Source organism: Pelophylax lessonae (assembly GCF_965119305.1).
Source record: "Pelophylax lessonae genome assembly, chromosome: 3".
Taxonomy (NCBI): domain Eukaryota; kingdom Metazoa; phylum Chordata; class Amphibia; order Anura; family Ranidae; genus Pelophylax; species Pelophylax lessonae.
Window position 1 is genome coordinate 24,642,449 of NC_138770.1, and position 22,719 is coordinate 24,665,167.

Below are 22,719 nucleotides of genomic sequence, written 5' to 3' on the forward strand. Positions count from 1 at the left end.
CTGACACCTGCACTCAGAGAGAGCCAACTGACAGGGAAAGAACTAGACCCACCTGTAGAAAGCCCAGTATTTCCTGGATCGTAGATGCCTCTCCTGGGCCGGTGCTAGGAGACAGATAGCTAGAGAACTTGGACCATATTCTCTCATAGACCCTATTAGTGCTACTTCTCCGAGCATTCAGAAGTGTAGGGATAACTTTCACTGGACATCCTAAGGCCTCCAACTTCCCCCTCTCAAGAACCATACCTTGAGATGCAGACGTGCCAGGCATGGGTGTGGAGTAGGGCCCTCAGACAACAGATCCATCCTGAGAGGTAGAGAAATCGGATCATGGTAACTGAGAAGCATCAGTAAAGGAAACCAGGGCCTGTTGGGCCAGTATGGAATTATCGCTAGGACCTCCACTGCTCCAGAGTTAGGAAATGGGTCAGGCACTGGACACGAAACACCGGACTTTTGGGCAAAACAGGACCAGCAGCAGCTGGGCTTTCTCGGCCAGGACCAAATGATCCAGCAAGAGGTTTCTTCAATTGACCCCTCCATACCCTGCTTAGAGCAAGGGCTTAGCGGAGGAACAGCGACCGACGTTCCGTGGCCACTCCACGCCAAACCCGGTACTGACATCAGAAGGTAGGAACACACGTCCATGTGCTTCCAAAGGATCACAAAAAAGGAACATAGAGGCTGAAAAGGAGCAAAGATTTATGGGAGTGGGGTCCTATAGGGTAGGAAAGGAGGTGGGGCTACCCGAACATATGCTGCCATGGAATCTGTCAGGAAAGATTGATTTCTCCATGTATTAATCATCCTCTCCATATATTCCTTCACCTTGCCTAACAGAATACAAATCCTAAATGCTATATATCTCAGTCATGTCCATGAGTTTTATCTGACTTGGGTCTTTATAATACGATATATTGGACTTCATAAACTTTCAGCTATCAGCGTTGTCGCACTGAATGACAATTGCGCGGTCATGTAACCCAAATTCAATTTTTCTAATTTTGTTCACATAAATAGAGCTTCCTTTTTCTGGAATTTAATCACCGCTGTTAATTATTGTTTGCTAAATAAATGAAAAAAAGTCTGAAAATGTTATTAAAAAATAAAAACACGTTATCTTTGTTTCTGTTATAAAACTAAGCAAATAAATAATTGTCCTTCATAAATTTCACCCAAAATGTATTCTGCTGCATTTCTTTGGTGAAAACACCCCAAATCTGTGTATATTATTTATCTGTAGGAAAGTTATACAGTCCACAAACTATGAGATATATATATATATATATATATATATACACACAGTCCACAAACTATGATATATATATATGTATATGTATATATATATACACAGTCCACAAACTATGATATATATATATATATATATATATATATATATATGTGAGGGGATTAGCTCGGTGGCGGGCGTGGATGACCCCTTTGGGGGGTGCGTTTACACATGGAGATAGCCGAGAAGTGGTTGCAAACAACAGTTTGGTTTATTCTTGGAGTTTACTTCACACAAGTGCAAGCCTCAAAACAGCAAAATAAAAATAAAACACAAAATAAATCCTTGCCACTGTGGGCGGCTACCTTCTCACATACAGGAACCTATCTAATGAAGTCTGTCTCCAACCTACTGTTGGAGCAAACTTTGCTGATCCTACAGCAGACACTCAATAGTCCATTTATTTTCTTCCACATAGAAATAGTTCAAGACTTCACCTTGAGTAGTCTTCAGTCTTAATTAATTTCCCCTTCACACAGGAAATGTCCATTGGTTTCTTTTCACATAGCAACCATTCCTTTGCTTGGCTCTTCACATAGCAAACAGTTCAAGACCTCACCTTGAGTAGTCTTCAGTCTTAATTAATTTCCCCTTCACACAGGAAATGTCCATTGGTTTCTTTCCACCTAGAAATGATCAAAGACCTCACTTCGAGTAGTCTTCACACTTGTTACCCTCCTCAGCCACATCGCTTCAGGAGGTCTTCCCCATGCTCACACAGCTTTCAGGGGGCACACATCTGACTGTCCTCCTCTCCCCATGCCCACACAGCGGCAGGAGGCAGCAATCCTTAGACTTCCTTTGGACAAATTATAGAGGCCTTAATTTCCTCATTCTGAACAGCTGAATGGTTTTCAACTTCCTGCTGGCTATCTCTGCAGCCGACACCCTATAGTAATTGGTGAATTTTCTAAACCAGGTGGAAATGTATCTCCTGTCTGTGACTACATCCACAGATTTACCTGACTTCCTGTCACAATATATATATATATATATATATATATATATATATATATATATATATATATATATACAGTATATATATACAGCCCACAAACTATGATATATATATATCTATTATTTTATTCTATCTTTTCATGTGACAACACTGAAGAAATGACACTTCCCACTACAATATAAAGTAGAGTGTACAGCTTGTATAACAGTGTAAATTTGCTGTCCCCTCAAAATAACTCAACACACAGCCATTATTGTCTAAACCGCTGGCAACAAAAGTGAATACACCTCGAAGTTAAAACATCCAAACTGGGCCCAAAGTGTCAAAATTTTGTGTGGCCACCATTATTTTCCAGCACTGCCTTAACCCTCTTGGGCATGGAGTTCACCAGAGCTTCACAGGTTGCCACTGGAGTCCTCTTCCCCTCCTCCAAGACATCACGGAGCTGGTGGATGTTAGAGACCTTACGCTTCTCTCTACCTTCCATTTGAGGATGCCGCACAGATGCTCAATATGGTTTAGGTCTGGAGACATGCTTGGCCAGTCCATCACCTTTACCCTCAGCTTCTTTAGCAAGGCAGTGGTCATCTTGGAGGTGTGTTTGCAGTTGCTATCATGTTGGAATACTGCCATGTGGCCCAGTCTCTGAAGGGAGGGGATCATGCTCTGCTTCAGTATGTCACAGTACATGTTGGCATTCATGGTTCCCTCAATGAACTGTAGCTCCCCAGTGCCAGCAGCACTCATGCAGCCCCAGACCATGACACTCCCACCACCATGCTTGACTGTAGGTAAGACACACTTGTCTTTGTACTCCTCACCTGGTTGCTGCCACACACGCTTGACACCATCTGAACCAAATATGTTTATCTTTGTCTCATCAGACCACAGGACATGTAATCCATGTCCTTAGTCTGCTTGTCTTCAGCAAACTGTTTGTGGGCTTTCTTGTGCATCATCTTTAGAGGAGGCTTCTTTCTGGGACAAAAGCCATGCAGACCAATTTGATGCAGTGTGCGGCGTATGGTGTGAGCACTGACAGGCTGACTCCCCACCCCTTAAAACTCTGCATCAATGCTGGCAGATCTAATTCCGTCTAGTTCCCAAAGACAACCTCTGGATTTAACGCTGAGCACGTGCACTCAACTTCTTTGGTCGACCATGGCAAGGCCTGTTCTGAGTGGAACCTGTCCTGTTAAACCGCTGTATGGTCTTGGCCACCGTGCCGCAGCTCAGTTTTAGGTCAGGCAATCTTCTTATAGCCTAGGCCATCTTTATGTAGAGTAACGATTTTTTTTTTCAGATCCTCAGAGAGTTCTTTGCCATGAGGTGCCATGTTAAACTTCCAGTGACCAGTATGAGAGAGGGAGAGCGATAACACCAAATTTAACACACCTGCCCCCCATTCACACCTGAGACCTTGTAACACTAACGAGTCACATGACACCGGGGAGGGAAAATGGCTAATTGGGCCCAATTTGGACATTGTCACTTAGGGGTGTACTCACTTTTGGTGCCAGCGATTTAGACATTAATGGCTGTGTGTTGAGTTATTTTGAGAGGACAGCAAATTGACACTGTTATACAAGTGTCAATTCTTCAGTGTTGTCACATGAAAAGATAGAATAAAATATTTACAACAATGTGCGGGGTGTACTTACTTTTGTATCTTCCTACATTGCTAGAGTAAGTTGAGATTCATGGGGGATACTTCTTTCCTTAGGTTCCAGGTGAATAATCACACAATGAGTCTATTTACCTGAATGTCCATATATTTAAAGCAGTTTAGGTAAGGATACATATCCAGAATGATGTTTGATGAACACTTGGCAGATTATGATATAATAATATGTTCATGTTGGTATACATGCACACTGACAGCCATACACCTTTTTATATTTACTTATCAATTACTCCTTATTGGCTGCCTATATTAGGAAGGATTAAAAACAACTCACATTAAAGGCCCAAACCGGCAGCCCCCTCAGTAAAGCGGTATTGCTGTGACGGAACATCACCATCAGAATTTCACCAAAAAAATACTTATTTGTTGGATTTGGTACCCTTGATGTATGTCTGTCTGCTATGTATAGATTGGGTAGTCACCTGGCATGCTGATGTCACTATGTGTTCCATTATATAGACAACATAATGGTAGACATGTATGATTTATTCTGTCACCCTAGTAATATATTATTCCTTTATAAATCCTTATAGACTTTATCTACGTGTCGGGTCAAATCTCTACCTTACTTCCCCTTGTTCAGACATTTGGAACGTCCATCTACTATAGGTAGACACTAGGAAGTTCCCTGTCATCTGTAACATGTATACGGTGCGTATTGAGGAAACTCTGAAGTACCTATTGTTACATATTCCAATTGAACACACAATATGATTGTGACTTTTATACCATCCTACTTATACTTCTAGGTTGGCTAGGTGTACCCGCTCCCGCACTCGCCCCCAGGGGAAAGTAAAGTTTTTGGTGGCCTCTTTGGATACCATCGCTGGTGGGATTGTTACTCAAGGCGAGCATATGTGACATTTCACAGTTACCAAATAACCTGTACCAAGATGAATGTACATTTTTCTCTTCTCAATAGTTGTACTTTGTAAATTGATGTATGTTTTGTCCTTGCAGGATTTTGGCCCTTTCATATCCTCATACTCCCGAAGACATGTCAAGTATGGCTTTATGAGAGAAAATAAGTTGGCCAAGGGACTTTGATGAGAGAAACCCAAATACAAATGAAAACAGGAAAAATGTGTATATATTAAAATACAAAAACATTTTTAATTATATGATAAGTGCAAAAAATTGTAGTAATGAAAGAATTAGTCCATAAAAAATAGAGCACAGTCCATCATCACTTTAGTAGCGCTAAACTGTATAACTTCATGTGGGTAGTGATCAAACCACTCCAGAGATCATATGTGAGTGACAGTCCAAATGATTGGTGATGAATCCTATATTTGACACTATTAGATGTTCCACACAAGTGCCACTTCCACCGCACTGCGTGAGAAAACACTCCCATTGGAGTTGTACTCACCAAAAGGTGGCTGCTAATGAGCCTTGTACCACTAATCCTAGGCAGGGATCCAAACGGGATCTTCTCCACTTCCCAGCATTAGAAAGGTGTACATACAAGGGGTAAAGATGACATCACATAGTGTGATTCCGTTTTAAACATTTATTGAAACACCAGTGCAATCAAAAACACTCACATTATAAAAGCTGATAAAAGGCATGTATCGCGGTAAACTCAGAAGCTGGTAGTGCGGTCTATTATACCAGCTGCTCGCTGGTGACACCCGGGTGGTTCCGCACTAACTGGCGTTCATTTCACAGAGGTCCTGTGGTCACGCCCAAAAATGTTTCGTCATTACGTCTTCTTCGGCAGGCGTTCACATATTGAAGATAAGAGCATCAATAATATTCTGCCAAGTGATGTATGACACAGAATTAAAAATGGCAAACAAAGCAAACAAGAAAGAGCATAACCATCCAACAAAGATATACTGTGCTTGGCTTAACTGCTGGCTAGAACCCCAACTAATGTTCTATCATTTCATTACAGGTAAAACTGTGCTGCAGCAAGTGTGCCTTTCAAACTGACCGATTATCCCTTTTATATGTAAATATACAATGTATCATTGAACTGTATCCCTTTATATTTTTGTATGTACAAACCGTTTTTGTAATAAAAATCCTTGATTTTATTTAGCCGTTTATGGCTGTTTATGGCATCATTAAAATCCCACATGCCCCATCTCCTCTCCCTATCCCACCATCTTTCCCTTTCCTATAGTCCTCTATATGTATTCATTTTGATATGGGATGAAGGTACTTTGTGAATATAATTAATGAGCACTAACTACCTACTTAATTAATTTATTGATAAAAACCATAAGATCAATGAAGTAGGTGTAAAGTGGAAGCCGTAGATCTGCTGAGAATATTATATTGAGCCCCTAGCACTTTATATATGAATGTATCCACATATTTTATTGTATTTGTGTTAATTTATGTGCACACACAATAGGACAGCGCTGTGACACATAACGCTCTAGTTAATAAAGGGAATACTTACCTTTGTTACAGCAGCAGTCCGGTATAAGTTATTTTTGTAGGTATTTGAGTTGTTACACATAGCGCAGGTTTTTTCCATTTATATTGGTGACATAATTGCCCAAATCTGGGGATCAAGAGCCATTTCCACCCTTTACTCTTGGCTGGGGTTCTTTGTATCCATATAACAGATGTTCTACATGACTAAATCTGCAATAAATTTAACTGCAAAATCAAAGGTGCCAAAAGGTCTCCCTCCGAGCAGTAATATATTTCTATCCCCCTTGGTGGGAGTGGAGATGACCCATCTATAAGGATCTACAGTACATACACACAGAGCACAAGGCCGTGTTCACACTACTAGACGTTTCTCAGAGCTGCAGTACCTCTGGGCTCCACAAGCTGGTGATCTCACTTCTATCCAGACAGGAAGTCTCTATGGAATACAGACAGAAAGTGATGTCAGGTACAGACAGGAAGTGATGTCAGATACAGACAGTAAGTTCCGGGTGAGAGGTGAGTTGGGAGGAAGTAGATAGAAGACATTGGTGGAAGTGGCAGCAGAAGAGGTAATAAGATCTTATTTTCTATTTACACCCAGTAACCCCCGTCATGTCCGTCCTCTTCCTCCATAGTCACTGTGACGAACGCCCATTTGCTGGGCCGTTCACCACGGGCTACTGGAGGAGTGTGGAGGCCAGCCTCCTGCCCACGGACTATGGGCCCTGGCTTGTAGAGGAGCACGGCTCTATGCGGGGATGTATGCTGGGGGACCCTCAGAGTACTGTTACTTTGACCTCAAGTCCCTGTCATGCCAAACGATACAGACTCTAGGCCTAAGCTGCCTAAAACCAAGGAATTCACACAATGAGAGACTAAACAGATGCTAATAACATAAGACTCAGCTATGGTATACTGGGGGGATGTGAATGGACACTTATAATAAGGTGTGTTGAAAATGGAGACGGGCAGCCTGTAAGCCTATGTCTTCTGCTTTCATCTGTTTAGAGGTGGTGTGTGTTCACACTTCTAGGAATGCGTATTCGGCTATGTTTTGGGCTTGTTGTTTGTTGAGTCAATTATGATAATGCTAATCCTGTCTGAGCCTGCCATGTCATTCACCTAAGACTGTATAGATTGGAAGTGAGTTCTTGAATAAAGAGTCTTTGTTTTTACCCTTCATCGAGCTTAGGCTGATGTTTGGGGGGTAATTGGGGGCCATGGTCACTGCATCACGTGGGATTCGGGAGACCTAAAACAGAAATACTTGGTCGAAGTATTGGGGGTCCGTTACAGTCACTGTGACATCTTTTATCTCCAGCAGATGATGATACACATATATATAGTGTGGAAACCTATATTAACCCCTTCAGGGAATCAGTTGATGATTAATATATCTTACTTCCAAAGCTGACCATACATGGTTCTGTTTTATCATTCAGCTAGCGGGATGAGTAAAAAAAAAAATGGAAGCGATTTCCCCATCCACACATTGGAGGGGGATGGGGAATCCTCCCCACTGCTCTATTATATTCTGACAATGGATGGCGCTCCTCCGCTCTCAGAATACACAGATCAGTGATGAAGCTATTGGCTGCAGCCGCTGATCGAGTGACTTTTATCAGGAAGTGACCACACATGGATGGAAATGTGACCGATCCCTGCTGAACCAGCTGAATTTCCATGTATCTATGGTCACCTTAAGTGATTTCCTCCCCTCCCCCTAATCTCTTTCATTATGTAAGTCATGCTGAGATAATCTCCTATTGGCTGAGCAATATTCTCATTTGTCTCTGAGCTCCTTCTTGCTATTTATCGTCCTGCTTGTTCTTTCCTTGGATTGATTTTCTGTGTAGTGACCCCGGCTTCATCTCTTGGATGCGCTCGTCTGTTGCTTGTCCTGACCTTTATCCTGATTCCTGGATCTCCTCCTCATCTCACACCCAACATGGGGAATGAAAGTTGTAATCCAGGTGGCCAAATTTTTTGAGAATCCCAGACCCCAAGAATCATAGAAAACGCTAAACTGTCCAGATTAAATATTTTCTCACTGGGACCATAGTGCTTAAATAAATACCGACCTTCATATTACCTCCTGATATCCTCATCTTATTATTGTACAACCAATACCAATCCAGATAATTCTCTGTTATCAATCTTATCTGTCTACAGGGAAACCTTCATAGATGACGACACCAATGAGGATGGAGGAGGACCAGAGTCACATGACTGAGAAGATACTAAACCTCACCCTGGAGATCATCTACCTGCTGACTGGAGAGGTGAGGGGGATTCTGGGAGGTCACATGACATCACTTTTATCTCTATTAATAAAACACCGACCTGACCGGAGAGGTGAGGGGGATTCTGGGATTCTAACATGATATTCCTATTGCTTCCTCAATACAGAGATTTCCTCTTCTGAAGTCAGGTGATCATATGACCATCACAGTGCCTCCATATGACTCCCTAAAACCTGAGAGACACAACATGCAGAAGATTCTAGAAGTCACCAAGAAGATGATGGAGCTGCTGACAGGAGAGGTGAGCGGTGCTGGGAATTCTGGGACATTATCCAGTAACAGACAAGGGATGTGTCTGGATGGTGACTGTATCATTGTGTGTGTCAGGTTCCTATAAGGTGTCAGGATGTCACTGTCTATTTCTCCATGGAGGAGTGGGAGTATTTAGAAGGACACAAGGATCTCTACAAGGACGTCATGATGGAGAATCAGCCGCCCCTCACATCACCGGGTAAGAGGAGAATTTATTGTAAAGGAGAGAGCAGTACGGAGGATCCACCTAGATCCCCCATCATCTGATAAACACATAGAAACAATGTATTCAGTCAGTGTGTGTGTTTCCTACAGATAGATCCAGTAATGGGAACCCACCAGAGAGATGTCCCCGTCCTCTGTATTCCCGGGATTCCACACAGGAAGGTCACACCATCCCTCACTATTACAAGGTTGGTGGGACAGAGTTTATAACACACAGTCTCATGGAGACAATGTGTGGATTTTTTATGTGATGACAATAATAAAGCTTATATTTTACAGATGATATTCTCTCTCATTTTCTTGGTTTAGAGTGGAGATCCAATCGATATAGAATTTGCGGTGAAAGCAGAAGAAGAAGAGATGTATGTGAGGGATGATCAGCAGTCTATGGAGGAGGATGGAATAACGGGGACATTTATAGAGGAGGACACTCCTACAGAGATCAGCACAGGTGGGTCATTAACACTGAATACATTCCTCCACCCATACTGCTCACTGATTGGTCCACGCTAGGGCAAGGACTGGGTGATATCAGCCTGTTGCCACTGACTATCGAATACCAATAATATGAGTCCTGACCCCTGCACTATATACTCTATGTTGTACATTACATAACTCTGATACTATATAGTCCTATCTGTTGTATCTTATACAATATGTTGTACATTACATAGTCCTGACTTCTAGAGATGGACGAACATTGGCCGGGGCGGTTCGCGAACGTCAGCTGCAAATTTTCTCAAAAGTCCGCGAACCGCAAGTTCGCAGTGGGCCCCATTGACTTTAATGGGAAGCGAACTTTAAAAACCTTTAGGTCATAGTTGCAGCCACAAAAGACGTACTAGCTGTGCACAAATAGTCCCAGCACATGGACAATGTCATAACACAATTGGAAAAGTTGCCCTAATTTTTTATTTTTTTTTTTTTTACAGCAAAAAAAAATATATATATTTTTTTTTTCATAAATCAGCCAGAACTGATAGCAGCCGGTAAATACATTGTCTAATACATATAGGGTCCATTCACACATCTGTAAAATGGGTCCGCATCCATTCCACAATTTGGCAGAACCTTTACAGACCCATTGTTTTTCATTTCCGGTCTGAAAATTAGGCATTTACAGGATAAAGAAGTAAGTGTCGGCCATTCCAGGCCCCAAAAATTCGCTCACATGGGTTTACCTGACAGCTAAGCACATAGTTTTCTGTGGCTGAAGGTTCATTAGGCATTCACTGGATACAGAAGTAAGCGTCGGCCTGTATTGGCCCCAAAAATTAGCCCACATGGGTTTACCTGACAGCTAAGAACGTAGTATTCTGTGACTGAAGGTACATTAGGCATTCACAGGATACAGAAGTAAGTATCGGCCATAAAAGGCCCCAAAAATTAGCCCACATAGGTTTACCTGACAGCTAAGTACGTAGTATTTTGTGGCTGAAGGTACATTATTCATTCACAGTATACAGAAGTAAGTGTCGGCCTGTATAGGCCCCAAAAATTAGCTCACATGGGTTTACCTGACAGCTAAGAAGGTAGTATTTGGTGGCTGGAGGTACATTAGGCATTCACAGTATACAGAAGTAAGTGTTGGCCAGTATAGGCCCCAAAAATTAGCCCACATGGGTTTACCTGACAGCTAAGTACGTAGTATTTGGTGGCTGGAGGTACATTAGGCATTCACACAGTATACAGAAGTAAGTGTCAGCCTGTATAGGCTCCAAAAATTAGCTCACGTGGGTTTAACTGACAGCAAAGAACGTAGTATTTGATGGCTGGAGGTACATTAGGCATTCACACAGGATACAGAAGTAAGTGTCGGCCTGTATAGGCCCCAAAAATTAGCTCACATGGGATTAACTGACAGCAAAGAACATAGTATTTGATGGCTAGAGGTACATTAGGCATTCACAGTATACAGAAGTAAGTGTCGGCCTGTATAGGCCCCAAAAATTAGCTCACATGGGATTAACTGACAGCAAAGAACGTAGTATTTGATGGCTGGAGGTACATTAGGCATTCACAGGATACAGAAGTAAGTGTCGGCCTGCATAGGCCCCAAAAATTAGCCCACATGGGTTTACCTGACAGCTAAGAACGTAGTATTTGGTGGCTGAAGGTACATTAGGCATTCACAGAAAAAATAATTTTCAGTCCTGAAAGGCCCCAAAATTGAATTTGCCATTCAATGGACATGAAATGCCTTTTATGCAGCTGTATGTAGCGAAGCCAAGGACCAGGAATTGTTGTGGGTGGATGGCAGTCTGGCAGATATTTGTGGCCTTGCATGACGAATTTCAATGAAACATGATCTACTGGTCACATGTGTTGAATTCCTCAGAGATCCATGCCTCATTCATTTTTATAAATGTGAGGTAGTCTACACTGTCATGAGCTAGGCGAGTTCGCTTATCGGTCACGATCCCCCCTGCTGCGCTGAACGTTCTTTCGGACAGGACACTGGATGGGGGGCAAGCCAACATTTCCATTGCAAATTGTGCAAGCTCTGGCCAGAGGTCAAGCCTGCCCACCCAGTAGTCCAGGGGTTCATCACTCCTCAGAGCGTCCACATCGGCCGTTAACCCGATGTAGTCGGACACCTGTCGGTCTAGGCGTTCCGTCATGCTGGATCCGGAGTACAGCTGTCGATGGTTCGGGTGAAAGAAGGATCTTATATCTGAAGTGACCAAGACATCTTCAAACCACCCTCTTCTTGCAGGCCTTTTTGGATTGCTACCCGCAACTGTCTCTGTGTGACTGGAAATTCCTCTGCCAGCGCATGGAAAAGCAGAATGCAGCATTTCCCACAGCAAGGCCTGGAAGCCCTGCATTCTGACCGCCCTCTGTGATTGTGGTAACATTTCCACAATTTTGTGTTTGTACCGGGGGTCTAAGTATGTTGCCACCCAGTAAAGCTCCTTGGCCTTTATGCGTTTTATACGGGGTCCCCCTTAAAACACTGGAGCATGAAGGCCCCACATTCCCACTAAACTGGAAGAGGTGTAGTGGCCTGCTTCCAGCTCATCATCCAGGATAATGTCATCCTTGTTCTCCTCCCCCCATCCACGGATAACACCAGGGATCCCAGAAAGGTTTAAAGCATGCTCTTCTTGCTCCTCCTCATCCCCCCCCCCCCCAGCACCATCCTCCTCTGACTCCTCTTCAGACTCCTGCTGTTGATTTGTCTCAGATGGAGTAGCACCCCCTGAGAATTCATCCAACATTGCGACTTCTCCTCGACGGCTTGATCAATGACATGACGCAATGCATGCTCCAGAAAGAAGGCGTAAGGTATGATGTCACTTATTGTGCCCTGGCCCTGACTGACCAGTTTGGTGATCTCATCGAATGGCCGCAGAAGTCTGCATGCCTCCCGCATGAGCAGCCACTGGCAAGGTGAAAAAAACCCAAGTTCCCCAGAACCTGTCCTCCTGCAGAGTTTGAACAGATAGTCATTAACTGCACGTTTCTGCTGAAGCAGCCTATCAAGCATATGCAATGTTGAGTTCCATCGCGTCAGGCAGTCACAAATAAGACGCCTGACGGGCAGGTTGTGTCGCGCTGAATCTCAGCAAGGGGAGCCATGGCTGTGTAAGATCTTCGGAAATGGCCCGAGAATTTCCTGGCCTGCTGCAAGACATCCTGGACCCCAGGGTATTTGCCAACGAATCGATGCACCACCAAGTTCAGGACGTGTGCCATGCATGGCACGTGTGTTATTTTGCCTTGTTTCAGCGCGCTCAGCAGATTGGCACCGTTGTCGCACACCACTTTACCAACTGTCAAATTCAGCGGTGTCAGCCACTGATCTGCCTGTGAACGCAAAGCTGAAAGGAGTGCAGGACCAGTGTGGCCCCTGGCTTCCAGGCACAACAGACGCAGCACAGCATGGCAACGTCTCACCTGGCATGTGGAATAGGTTCTGGGGATCTTGGGCAGCGCAGTGGAAGAGACGGCAGCAGCGGAAGAAGAGGAGTCTTTCGAGGAGAAGAGGGAGGATGGAGGAGGAGGAGAGGAAAAGGCAGGCCTGCTTGCAATCCGTGGCGGTACAACTAAATCTACACAGGTGCCACGGGTTACATGCTTGACGGCCATCAGAAGGTTCACCCAGTGGGCAGTAAAAGTGATATACCTTCCCTGCCTGTGTTTGCTAGACCATGTGTCTGTGGTCAGATGTATCTTGGCACCAACACTGTGTGCCAGAGATATATTCACTGAACATGGCCATACAGCTCTGGAATGCCCTTCTGCGAGAAATATTTCCTGCCTGGGACCTTCCATTGTGGTGTTCCAATAGCCACAAATTTACGAAAGGCCTCCGAGTCCACCAGTTGATATGGCAGTAGTTGGCGGGCTATCAGTTCCGACAAGCCAGCAGTCAAACGTTGGTCAAGAGGGTTATCCAGCATCATCATTTTTTTCCGCTCCAACATTTGGGCCACAGAAGCCTGCCTTTTTCCAGAACTACGTGACGATGGCATCATGGCAGGTGGAGTGGAGGACAAATGTGAGGAGAAGGAGAAAGAGAAGGGGCTGGCGGTGAGAGCCTGGAGTGTGGCGTTGTGGGTTCTGACGGAGTTGCTCCCACTGGGCTCGGTGATGGGAGTTCAGGTGCCTTCTTAAGGCGGTTGTCCCTAGGTGAGTGTTGGGCTTACCGCGACTTATGCGTTTACTGCAAACGCTGCAGATCGCAACACTGTTGTCAGCAACGGACACATTAAAAAAAGCCCACACTGCGGAGGCATGTGCCGGAGTCCTGAGAGCGCCAGATGTGACTGTACATGGTTGATGGCTCGCTCCTGATACATTTGCAGTCTGCTTTGTACCTCTTGTGCAATGCAAGTTCTGCCTGCCTCTCCTCCCTATCTGCCGGTCCGTCTCTCCCTCTGAAGTCCCTTCCTCTTCCTCTCTTGTGGCCACCCATGTGACATCTTTAGACACGTCATCATCCACATCACCTTCCCCACCACTAACATTCGAGATCTCGGAGTAGGCAGCAACAGCGGGACCAACCTCCTTGGGCTGATCTGGGTAATGTCGTCAGACTGCTGAGTGGAGGCTGTTGCTACCTCCTCTTTCTGATCTGAGTCCAACAATGGCTGTGCATCGCAAACGTGTTGTGATGGATCAGAAAATAATTCCAGTGACTCAAGCGGAGGGTATGTGGTGGTGTTTGTGGTGGTGTTTTTGGGGGTGCACACAGCAGAGCGTGAAGAGGGTGCAGATAGAGAGGATGAGGAGGGTGCAGAAGAGGAAGGCTGAGTGAGCCACTCAACCAAGTCTGGTGCGTCCTTTGACGTAATTGCACGCGGCATTTGAAACTTCACAGTTTAGCTCTGGCCTACTGCTCCTGCCCTACCCCTACCACCCCTGCGTACGTGTCTGCCTCTTCTCTGCCTGTCATGTTTTTTAATTACCCTGTGACAAAAGTCTCTAGAGAATCGCAGTATATCTGGAAAAAGGTAGATAACACCCCGCTTCAATCTGTGGTATTGGGGGGGGCACAGGTTTATCACACCAGTTCTACAAATAATTGGCCAGTAACTGTTGTCACTGTGTGTAGCACAGTCAACACATCAAGAGAGGCCAAATTTTTGCAGGACTAAAATACACTCTTAGAAAAGTATACTGTTAAATAACACCCAACTTCAATATGTGGTATTGGGGGGCCACTGGTTTATCACACCAGTTGTTCAAAAAATTGGCAAGGGAGTTTGGCACTGTGTGCATCAGACTTAAGTCAGCAAAAGAGGCAATATTGTTGCAGGACACAAATACACTTGTAAAAGTATACTCAGATAACACCCCACTTCAATATGTGGTATTGGGGGGCCACTGGTCTATCACACCAGTTGTTCAAAAAACTGGCCAGGGAGTTTGGCACTGTTTGTAGTATTGCTGCAGCAACGCTCAGTTACCACACCTGTCACAGTGCTGCACAGTGCACAATAATACTACTAAACCACTATAATATGCTTTCTACAAAGTATAAAACACTGTGGATTACCCCCCCCCCTTTTTTTAGTGCACTGCACAGCAATACCAAAAAAAATAAAATTGCAGCCCTTTAAATGACTTTTGTGGACATTAACAGAGTGATTTGTGTGACTGCAGTCGATCTCTCTAACTGCCCCTAAAGCACAGACTGGATACCTGTCCCTAACCTGAAAAGAGACTGGACCTATACCGAAATACCAGCCCTGAAAAAGACTTTTGTGAACATTAACCGAGAGATTTGTATGACTGCTGCCAATCTCTAACTGCCCCTAAAGCACTGACTGGATACCTGCTCCTAACCTGAAAAGATACTAGTAGACCTATACCGAAATACAAGCCCTGAAAAGGACTTTTGTGAAATGGCCGACAGCTCAGGTCTATTTATAAGGTAGGGGGCATGTCCATGTGCTGAAATGTTCTAATTGGCTGTCCCGTTCCACCTGACGGCTGTGTCATGGGTCAAAGTTCTCCCAATGTAAACTAATATGGCCGCCGCGAACAACGCCATGTGTTCGCAAATTTGGCGGATAGCGAACAAGCAAAATTCGCCGCGAACTGCAAGGCCATCTCTACTGACTTCTGCTCTCTCCCCTCTACCCACTGCTATATATACACATAATGGATTCTCTTTTGTTGCACCCATTTTCTACCAGCTGGACATTTTATATCGGTAGATAGTGAGTCGGTGTCCCGCACATCAAGGCGTGGCCTGGCGTAGGTCCAGACTGAGACTGCCATTTACTATCATACAGCAGGTCCTGACTTGATGTGTGACTCCTGGGTCACCTAGTCACCCTCTACCATTTACTAGTTACCTTGAGGGTGGAATTGTAAGATCCTCAGAGACAAAGCTGCATGATGTGGGCGGAGTCCTGGTTTAGGGGAACCAATCTGCTGATGTCTAGTAATAATCTTTGTATTTCTATTTTAGTACATGGACGGGAGATGAGGAAAACCTCAGAGGATTGTCTCACTTTGTCTCCAGACTGTAAAGTAGAAGATGAGGACATCACACAGTATAGTCCAGGAGAAAACCCGGCTACCTCAAATGTCCATCCGGCACCACACAGTGTAGATGGACCACCATGGGAGAAGCCGTATTCCTGTCCTGAGTGCGGGAAATGTTTTTCACTAAAGTATAATCTTTACAGACATCAGAGATCTCACACGGGGGAGAAGTCGCATTCCTGTCCTGAGTGCGGGAAATGTTTTTCATATAAGTCCCATCTTTACATACATCAGAGATCTCACACGGGGGAAAAGCCGTATTCTTGTCCTGAGTGCGGGAAATGTTTTTCACAGACGTCCCATCTTTCCACACATCAAAGAATTCACACTGGAGAGAAGCCGCATTCCTGTCCTGAGTGCGGGAAATGTTTTTCACGGAAGTCTATTCTTAACACACATCAGAGATCTCACACAGGGGAGAGGGAGAAGCCGTATTCCTGTCCTGAGTGCGGGAAATGTTTTTCAGTGAAGTCCCATTTTTGCAGACATCAGAGATCTCACACAGGGGAGTAGCCATATTCATGTGAATGAGGGAATTGTTCCTCACTGAAGTTCTGTCTTCCTGTACATCAGGGATCCCTCACAACCCTGGAGGTGTATTAGTGCCTTGAGTGTGGGAAATGTCTTCTATATGAATGTTGGTGGACATGTGGGGAAGAAGCACACCCTGATATACACCTCAGATATACTCCATGGCTGATCTTCATCATGTAAGAAACACTTCATAAGGAGATCAGAGATGATCAGAGACATGGATGAAGTGTTGTACTGTGTTGGCTTTTCATTGGCTGAGTAAATTTTGGGGTGTAGAGTGGTAAGTAGAGCCGTGAAATGAAGGAATCACCTTCAGAATGTCTTGCTTGTCTGTGTGACGGTTACTGATAATGATATAGCGGGTTACAGAGCTAGAAACTGTGAGATCCCATATATCTTTATCAGTAAACTTTACACAGACAAGACAGAAATTCTGAAGTTGAGGTCCTTCATTTCAAGGCTCTACTTACCAGTGGTGACCCCGAAGCGTGTCTCTCTGTCTTCAGTCCATCCTTCTCCCATCCTCCAACAGGAGAGAAGGAGAACTCGGAGATAAACTAGGTGAGAACTTCTTTCCTTTGCTCCTGTGTGGGTTTGGGTGGCTTGGCGGAGTGCGGCACGAGAGGTAACACCGCTTGTCTTTATATTTCTACATATCTTGTCTGGGTGGAGGTTATTGGTTGGAAAATATTTATACTGTTTTATTTTCTGTAAATAATTTCTGTTTTCCCTTTGAAAGGAGATATTATGTGTGGTTTGATGAAGTGATTGGCTCAATAGTTACCACTTCACTTACATGTTTAGTTTTTATAAAATAGATGAACAAATATGACAAGCATTCATTCATCCATGACAAATGTTGGTCTTATTTTATTTCATTCAGTGATTTCCTATGATCATTGGGTCCATCTAGTGGCCATAATTCGATATTGAACTATTTTTCCTGATTGAGGTATTTTGGAACTAATACCTCATTATGGCCACTAGTTGGAGCTGATGATTATAGGAAATCACTGTGTTTATTAGAATACGGCCAGAATTTGTCACGGTTGGACACATGCTTGTCACACTCACCAAACATATTGTTTGCATAGACCCCTTAGGTTCCTATGTCGAGGGGGGGGGGGGTCATACAAATCCCTGAGATCACACCCATGTATTTATGAGTACAGTACACATTGAAGGACATAAATACCAGAGCTGTTTTTGCATTATTTTTGCACACATGGTAAAATGCAGATTTTGGGCCTGAAGATTAGATAAAACCCCCAAACATATATTTTCTGAAAGCAGAGGCCCTGGAGAATAAAATGGTGGTAATTGTTAAGGTGTTCCTCGAACACAAATGTCACCTTCATATCCGGGTTTATTTTCTCCTTTCCCCCATTTTCTATGGTGTGATCTTTTCTACAATACTTTGTTATAATAATGTAACACGTTGTGTATTGTATTGTACACAAATTATTACCGACTCCGCCTCCACATTCCAGACAAGTCATTTTCCTGACCAATTGGATTTCTAACTTTACCATTTTATACATTTTTTTTGCACTCTTGTTAAAATTAAAGTTAGATTAAAAAATATATTGAACGAAAAAAAAATTGTGTGTGTCGTGCAATGATGACAAGCTTCAGTATCCAGAAACGGCTGGTAGGTGACACTTCCATATACAGCCCAAGGAAGTGACAAGGAGCCCCTAGGAACCTTTGGAGGAACCCTGGCTGAGAGAGGCTGGACTAGGCAGTCATATATTATTATTATTATTATACAGGATTTATAAAGCGCCAACAGTTTGCGCAGCCTCTACAATGTTAGGGCAAACAGAACAATTACAATAAAATTCAGTACAGGAGGAATCAGAGGGTCCTGCTTTTTAGAGCTTACAATCTAGGAGGGAAGGTCAAGTGGTACAAAAGGTAATAACTGTGGGGGATGGGCTGATGGAGAAAATAAAAGTAGTTGTTAGGTGTGAGCAGAATAGGCTTCTCTGAAGAGATGAGTTTTCAGGGAACACCTAAAGGTGGATAGAGTAAGAGATAATGAGACAGATTGGGGTAGGGAGTTCCATGGGATAGGAGAGGCTCGGGAGAAGTCCTGGAGGTGGGAGGAGGTGACAAGGGAACTAGAAAGAAGGGTATATTGGGAGGATCAAAGAGGATGATTTGTTTGGCATATTGAGCCCAGGTTAGTGGTGTAGCTGGGGGCCGAGTTGTGGATGGCTTTGTAAGTTACTGTTAGTATTGTGAATTGAATTTGTTGGGTAAATGGCAGCCAATGGAGGGATTGGCAGAGAGGGGTAGCAGATGCTGAGCGGTTTGTATGGTGGAGGAGTCTGGCAGGAGCATTAATGATGGACTGAAGGAGGGATAGCCTATGTAAAGGTAAGCCAATGAGGAGGGAGTTGCAGTAGTCGAGGTGAGAGATAACCAGGGAGTAGGGATGGGCGAATGGTTTGGCTTGAACATCTTCCGTTTGGGTGTTCGCCCAACATCAAACATTTCTGTGTACGTGTTTTTCTTTTCTTTATTATTTTTTCATGTTTGATACTATCAATGCAATTTTATTTTATTTTTTTTTTTTACAAAATATCGTTTTTGAAGGAGCAATGATTTTAATTAATGCTTAAAATGAAACAAAAGAATTCCTTTAAATATAATGCCTGGGGCATTAATGTCATATTTTTTTTTTCTTTATAAATGTCAGTTTTGCTGCAGCAGGTTCTATACACAGTACAGATACACCACTTTACCGGCAGACTAAGGCTGGATAAACACTATACAATTTTCTTTCAATTTTTTTCCTTTAGATTTACCAAAACCATATAATATGAGGTCAAACATAAACAGTTTCAATTTGTATGCAGTCAGGCAGGCCCCTGCACTACATAGTTGAAGGTAAATTTTTAGGAAATCTAACAACAAAAGTTGTATAATGTGTATGCAGCCTTAGTCTGCCTGTAAAGTGGTGTATCTGTACTGTGTATACAACCTGCTGCAGCAAAACTGACATTTATAAAGAAAAAAAAAATATGACATTAAAAATGATTTTCCCAGCCATTGTTGGCAATGGAAATAAAAAATAAAAATAATAACAGTGTGGGGGTCCCCCTCGGTCCATACCAGGACCTTTAAAATCCCCAAAATCATTCTCTGTGACTTCAACATCCCTGTTACTACAAACACTTCTGTTACTTCTAAGTTTTTTAGTCTAATCTCCTCATTTGGCCTGAAACAATGGATAGAGGCTTCTACTCACTCTGGTGGCAAAACCCTCAGCCTTGTATTCTCCCACCGATGCACTCCATGCATCCTCTCCAACAATCCTCTCCCTCTCTCTAAACACCACTAGGGATGGACGAGCGGTTTGGACCAAACATAACTTCAATAGTGATGTCGCGAACATAAAATTCGCTGTTCGCGAACGGCGAACGCGAACATCGGCGAATGTTCGCGAACCGGCGAACATTGCGGACCGCCATAGACTTTAATAGGCAGGCGAATTCTAAAACCCACAGGGACTCTTTCTGGCCACAATAGTAATGGAAAAGTTGTTTCAAGGGGACAAACACCTGGACTGTGGCATGCCGGAGAGGGATCACACAAAAAAAAGTTCTTAAAAATTGTAATTTTTTGATAGAGAGCCAATTATTGGAAAAATTTAAAAAATAAAAAATAAAAAATTTCTTTGGATTTAGCATCTGGGGGGTCTAAAAAATGTACCTGTGAAGTTTCAGCTCTGTAGCATGTCCGGAACCAGAAAAAAATACGAATTAGGGCTAGGGTTAGGGTTAGGGTTAGGGCTAGGGTTAGGGCTAGGGTTAGGGTTAGGGATAGGGTTAGGGTTAGGGTTAGGGTTATTTTTATGGCTAGGCTTAGAGGGTTAGGGTTAAGGTTAGAGGGTTAGGGTTATGGTTAGAGGGTTAGGGTTAGGTTTAGTGTTAGGGGCTAGGGTTAGGGTTACGGTGAGATACTTAGGGTTAGAGTTAGTAGCCCTACCCCTACCCCTCTAACTCTAACCCTAAGCACTAAAAATAACCCTAACCTTAGCCCTGACCCTAACCCTAACCCTAGCCCTAACCCTGATTCAATTTTTTTTCTGGTTCTGGACATGCTGCAGAGCTAAAACTTCACAGGTACACTTTTTAGACCCCCCAGACAATAAATCCAAAGAAATTTTTTTTTTTGTTTAGTTTTTTTTTTTTTTTCCAATAATTGGCTCTCTATCAAAAATGACACTTTTTAAGAACTTTTTTTTATGTGATTTCGTGTCTAGGGGGTCTAAAAAGTGTACCTGTGAAGTTTCAGCTCTGTAGCATGTCCAGAACCAGAAAAAAAAAGATAATTTTTCAGTAGAGCAGGGATGGTGGGAACCCCTTTTACACCTATATGAATTTTTTTTTCTGGTTCTGGACATGCTACATATATATATATATATATTTAAAAAATACTCAAATACCAGACCTCAAAGGGGCTTTTGGGGACAATATATATATATATATATATATATCACAGAACAAAAAAAATTACACAAATACCAGCCCTCAAAAGGGCTTTTGGGGACAATAGATATATATATATATATATATATATATCCAAAAAAAACCTCAAATACCAGCCCTAGGAAGGGCTTTTTGGGGTGCTGTCCTTACAGCAGGAGTGTACCAAGAACACTGGCTAACAAGACCAGGAACTGTCCCTAGCTATAACAGCAGCAGCAGCAGCAGCACTTTCCCTGCTCTCAGTAACACAGAAATGATCTAAGATGGATGCTGCCCTTGCTTATTTATAGGAGGTGGGAGGGTGTGGGAGGGAGGTATGCTGATTGGCCTGGAATGTGTCTGCTGACTGTGATGTTCAGGGTCAAAGTTTGCCTCAATGATGATGTATAGGAGGCGGACCGAACATCGCATATGTTCGCCCGCAGCGGCGAACGCGAACGTTCGAAGTTCGCCGGGAACCGTTCGCCGGCGAACCGTTCGGTACATCTCTAGTGATGATGCAAACAGAGTTTAAAAAAGACAGCAGTCTGCACATGTCCAAGATGGCTACCAACAGGAAGGCAAGGTAAAACCTTGACAGATTGAAAGCAAAGTGTGGTTGTTTATCTTTTTTGTTCACAAGAGGAAGTAATCAATCTCAAAGTTTTGCTGGTGCAGTACCTGCACCTGGAATGCGGGTTATGGATTCTTTTATTGAACTCAAGACCGTTTGGCCTTGGATACACTTTAAATCCCAACCTAGATTAACTTAAAATTTAGTCTAAGTTAACTTTAAATTTGGATAGCACGGGTAAGGGTTAGAACTTCTGTCAGCTTGCCAGGGTTTAAATCCTGTGACCCTGTTGTCTGATTTTTTGGAAAAATGAATTACTCGCACTAAAAGCTGTGAGTTTTAATATATATATTGTTTATATTATTCTTATCATCCAATAGTATGTTACTGATGTAAATGTACAGAATCTGAGTATTTAGCTGACAGTTTCTACACACTAAAGAATTTCCATGATAACCCTAGGTTGTTATAGAGATGAGAGAATCTAGAAATGAAGCGCCACATCGTGATATTTAAGCCCAGATATTGAGTGATATTGGTAATCTCGACAATGCACTATTTAATAAAACACCAACTCAAATATTGTATCATCAAGTATGCAAATATTGGTCAGGTCTCTTTTTCTTCTCCTTATGGTCCCCACTAGCATCATCACTATTACACTGTTATTATACGGGAACCTCTGCAAGCACGCAATAGATTTTATTGTTTGATGAGTAGCCTTTATCATCACAAAGGGCAGACCTAGGACTAAGACTACCCTGAACACTAAGAGGAACCTTCATCTCCCTCTGCATTGAGACAGCTGTGTTATCTACAAACAATATTATCAGGGTGCAGCTGCCATTATCTTATGGTTGACACATGTAAGCCACATTAATGTTTTTCATCATACATCAAGTTTTTGCACATTCTGCATAGCTCCAAACTGTCCTTGATTTTGAGGGACTGTCCTTGATTTGGATGTCCCTCTGTCCATCTTTCCTCATCATTTGTCCCTCATTTTGTTCTGATCTATAAAGTTGCAAAT

General features: G+C 43.2%; 3 protein-coding genes across 3 annotated transcripts in view; all 3 read left to right on the top strand.

Annotated features, from left to right (window-relative positions):
* The window catches only part of LOC309550250 (uncharacterized protein), a gene marked incomplete at both ends in the record, with an annotated part of 974,848 nt that overhangs the window by 91,493 nt on the left and 860,636 nt on the right, over positions 1-22,719 (top strand). The gene's annotated exons all lie outside the window — the stretch shown is intronic.
* Positions 8,492-22,719, top strand: part of LOC309550781 (gastrula zinc finger protein XlCGF66.1-like) — a 353,589-nt gene continuing 339,361 nt past the window's right edge. The window contains exons 1-3 of the mRNA XM_082251117.1: positions 8,492-8,603; positions 8,731-8,865; positions 8,952-9,075. Coding sequence (XP_082107243.1) covers positions 8,508-8,603; positions 8,731-8,865; positions 8,952-9,075 — 355 coding nt within the window. The 5' untranslated portion in view covers positions 8,492-8,507. The remainder of the gene's footprint in view (positions 8,604-8,730; positions 8,866-8,951; positions 9,076-22,719) is intronic.
* On the top strand, positions 11,747-16,616 carry LOC309549799 (uncharacterized protein; the record flags this gene model as incomplete). Its single annotated transcript, XM_082250303.1, has 2 exons — positions 11,747-11,755; positions 16,191-16,616. The coding sequence occupies 2 exons, from the start codon at positions 11,747-11,749 to the stop codon at positions 16,614-16,616; spliced, it is 435 nt and encodes a 144-aa protein (XP_082106429.1).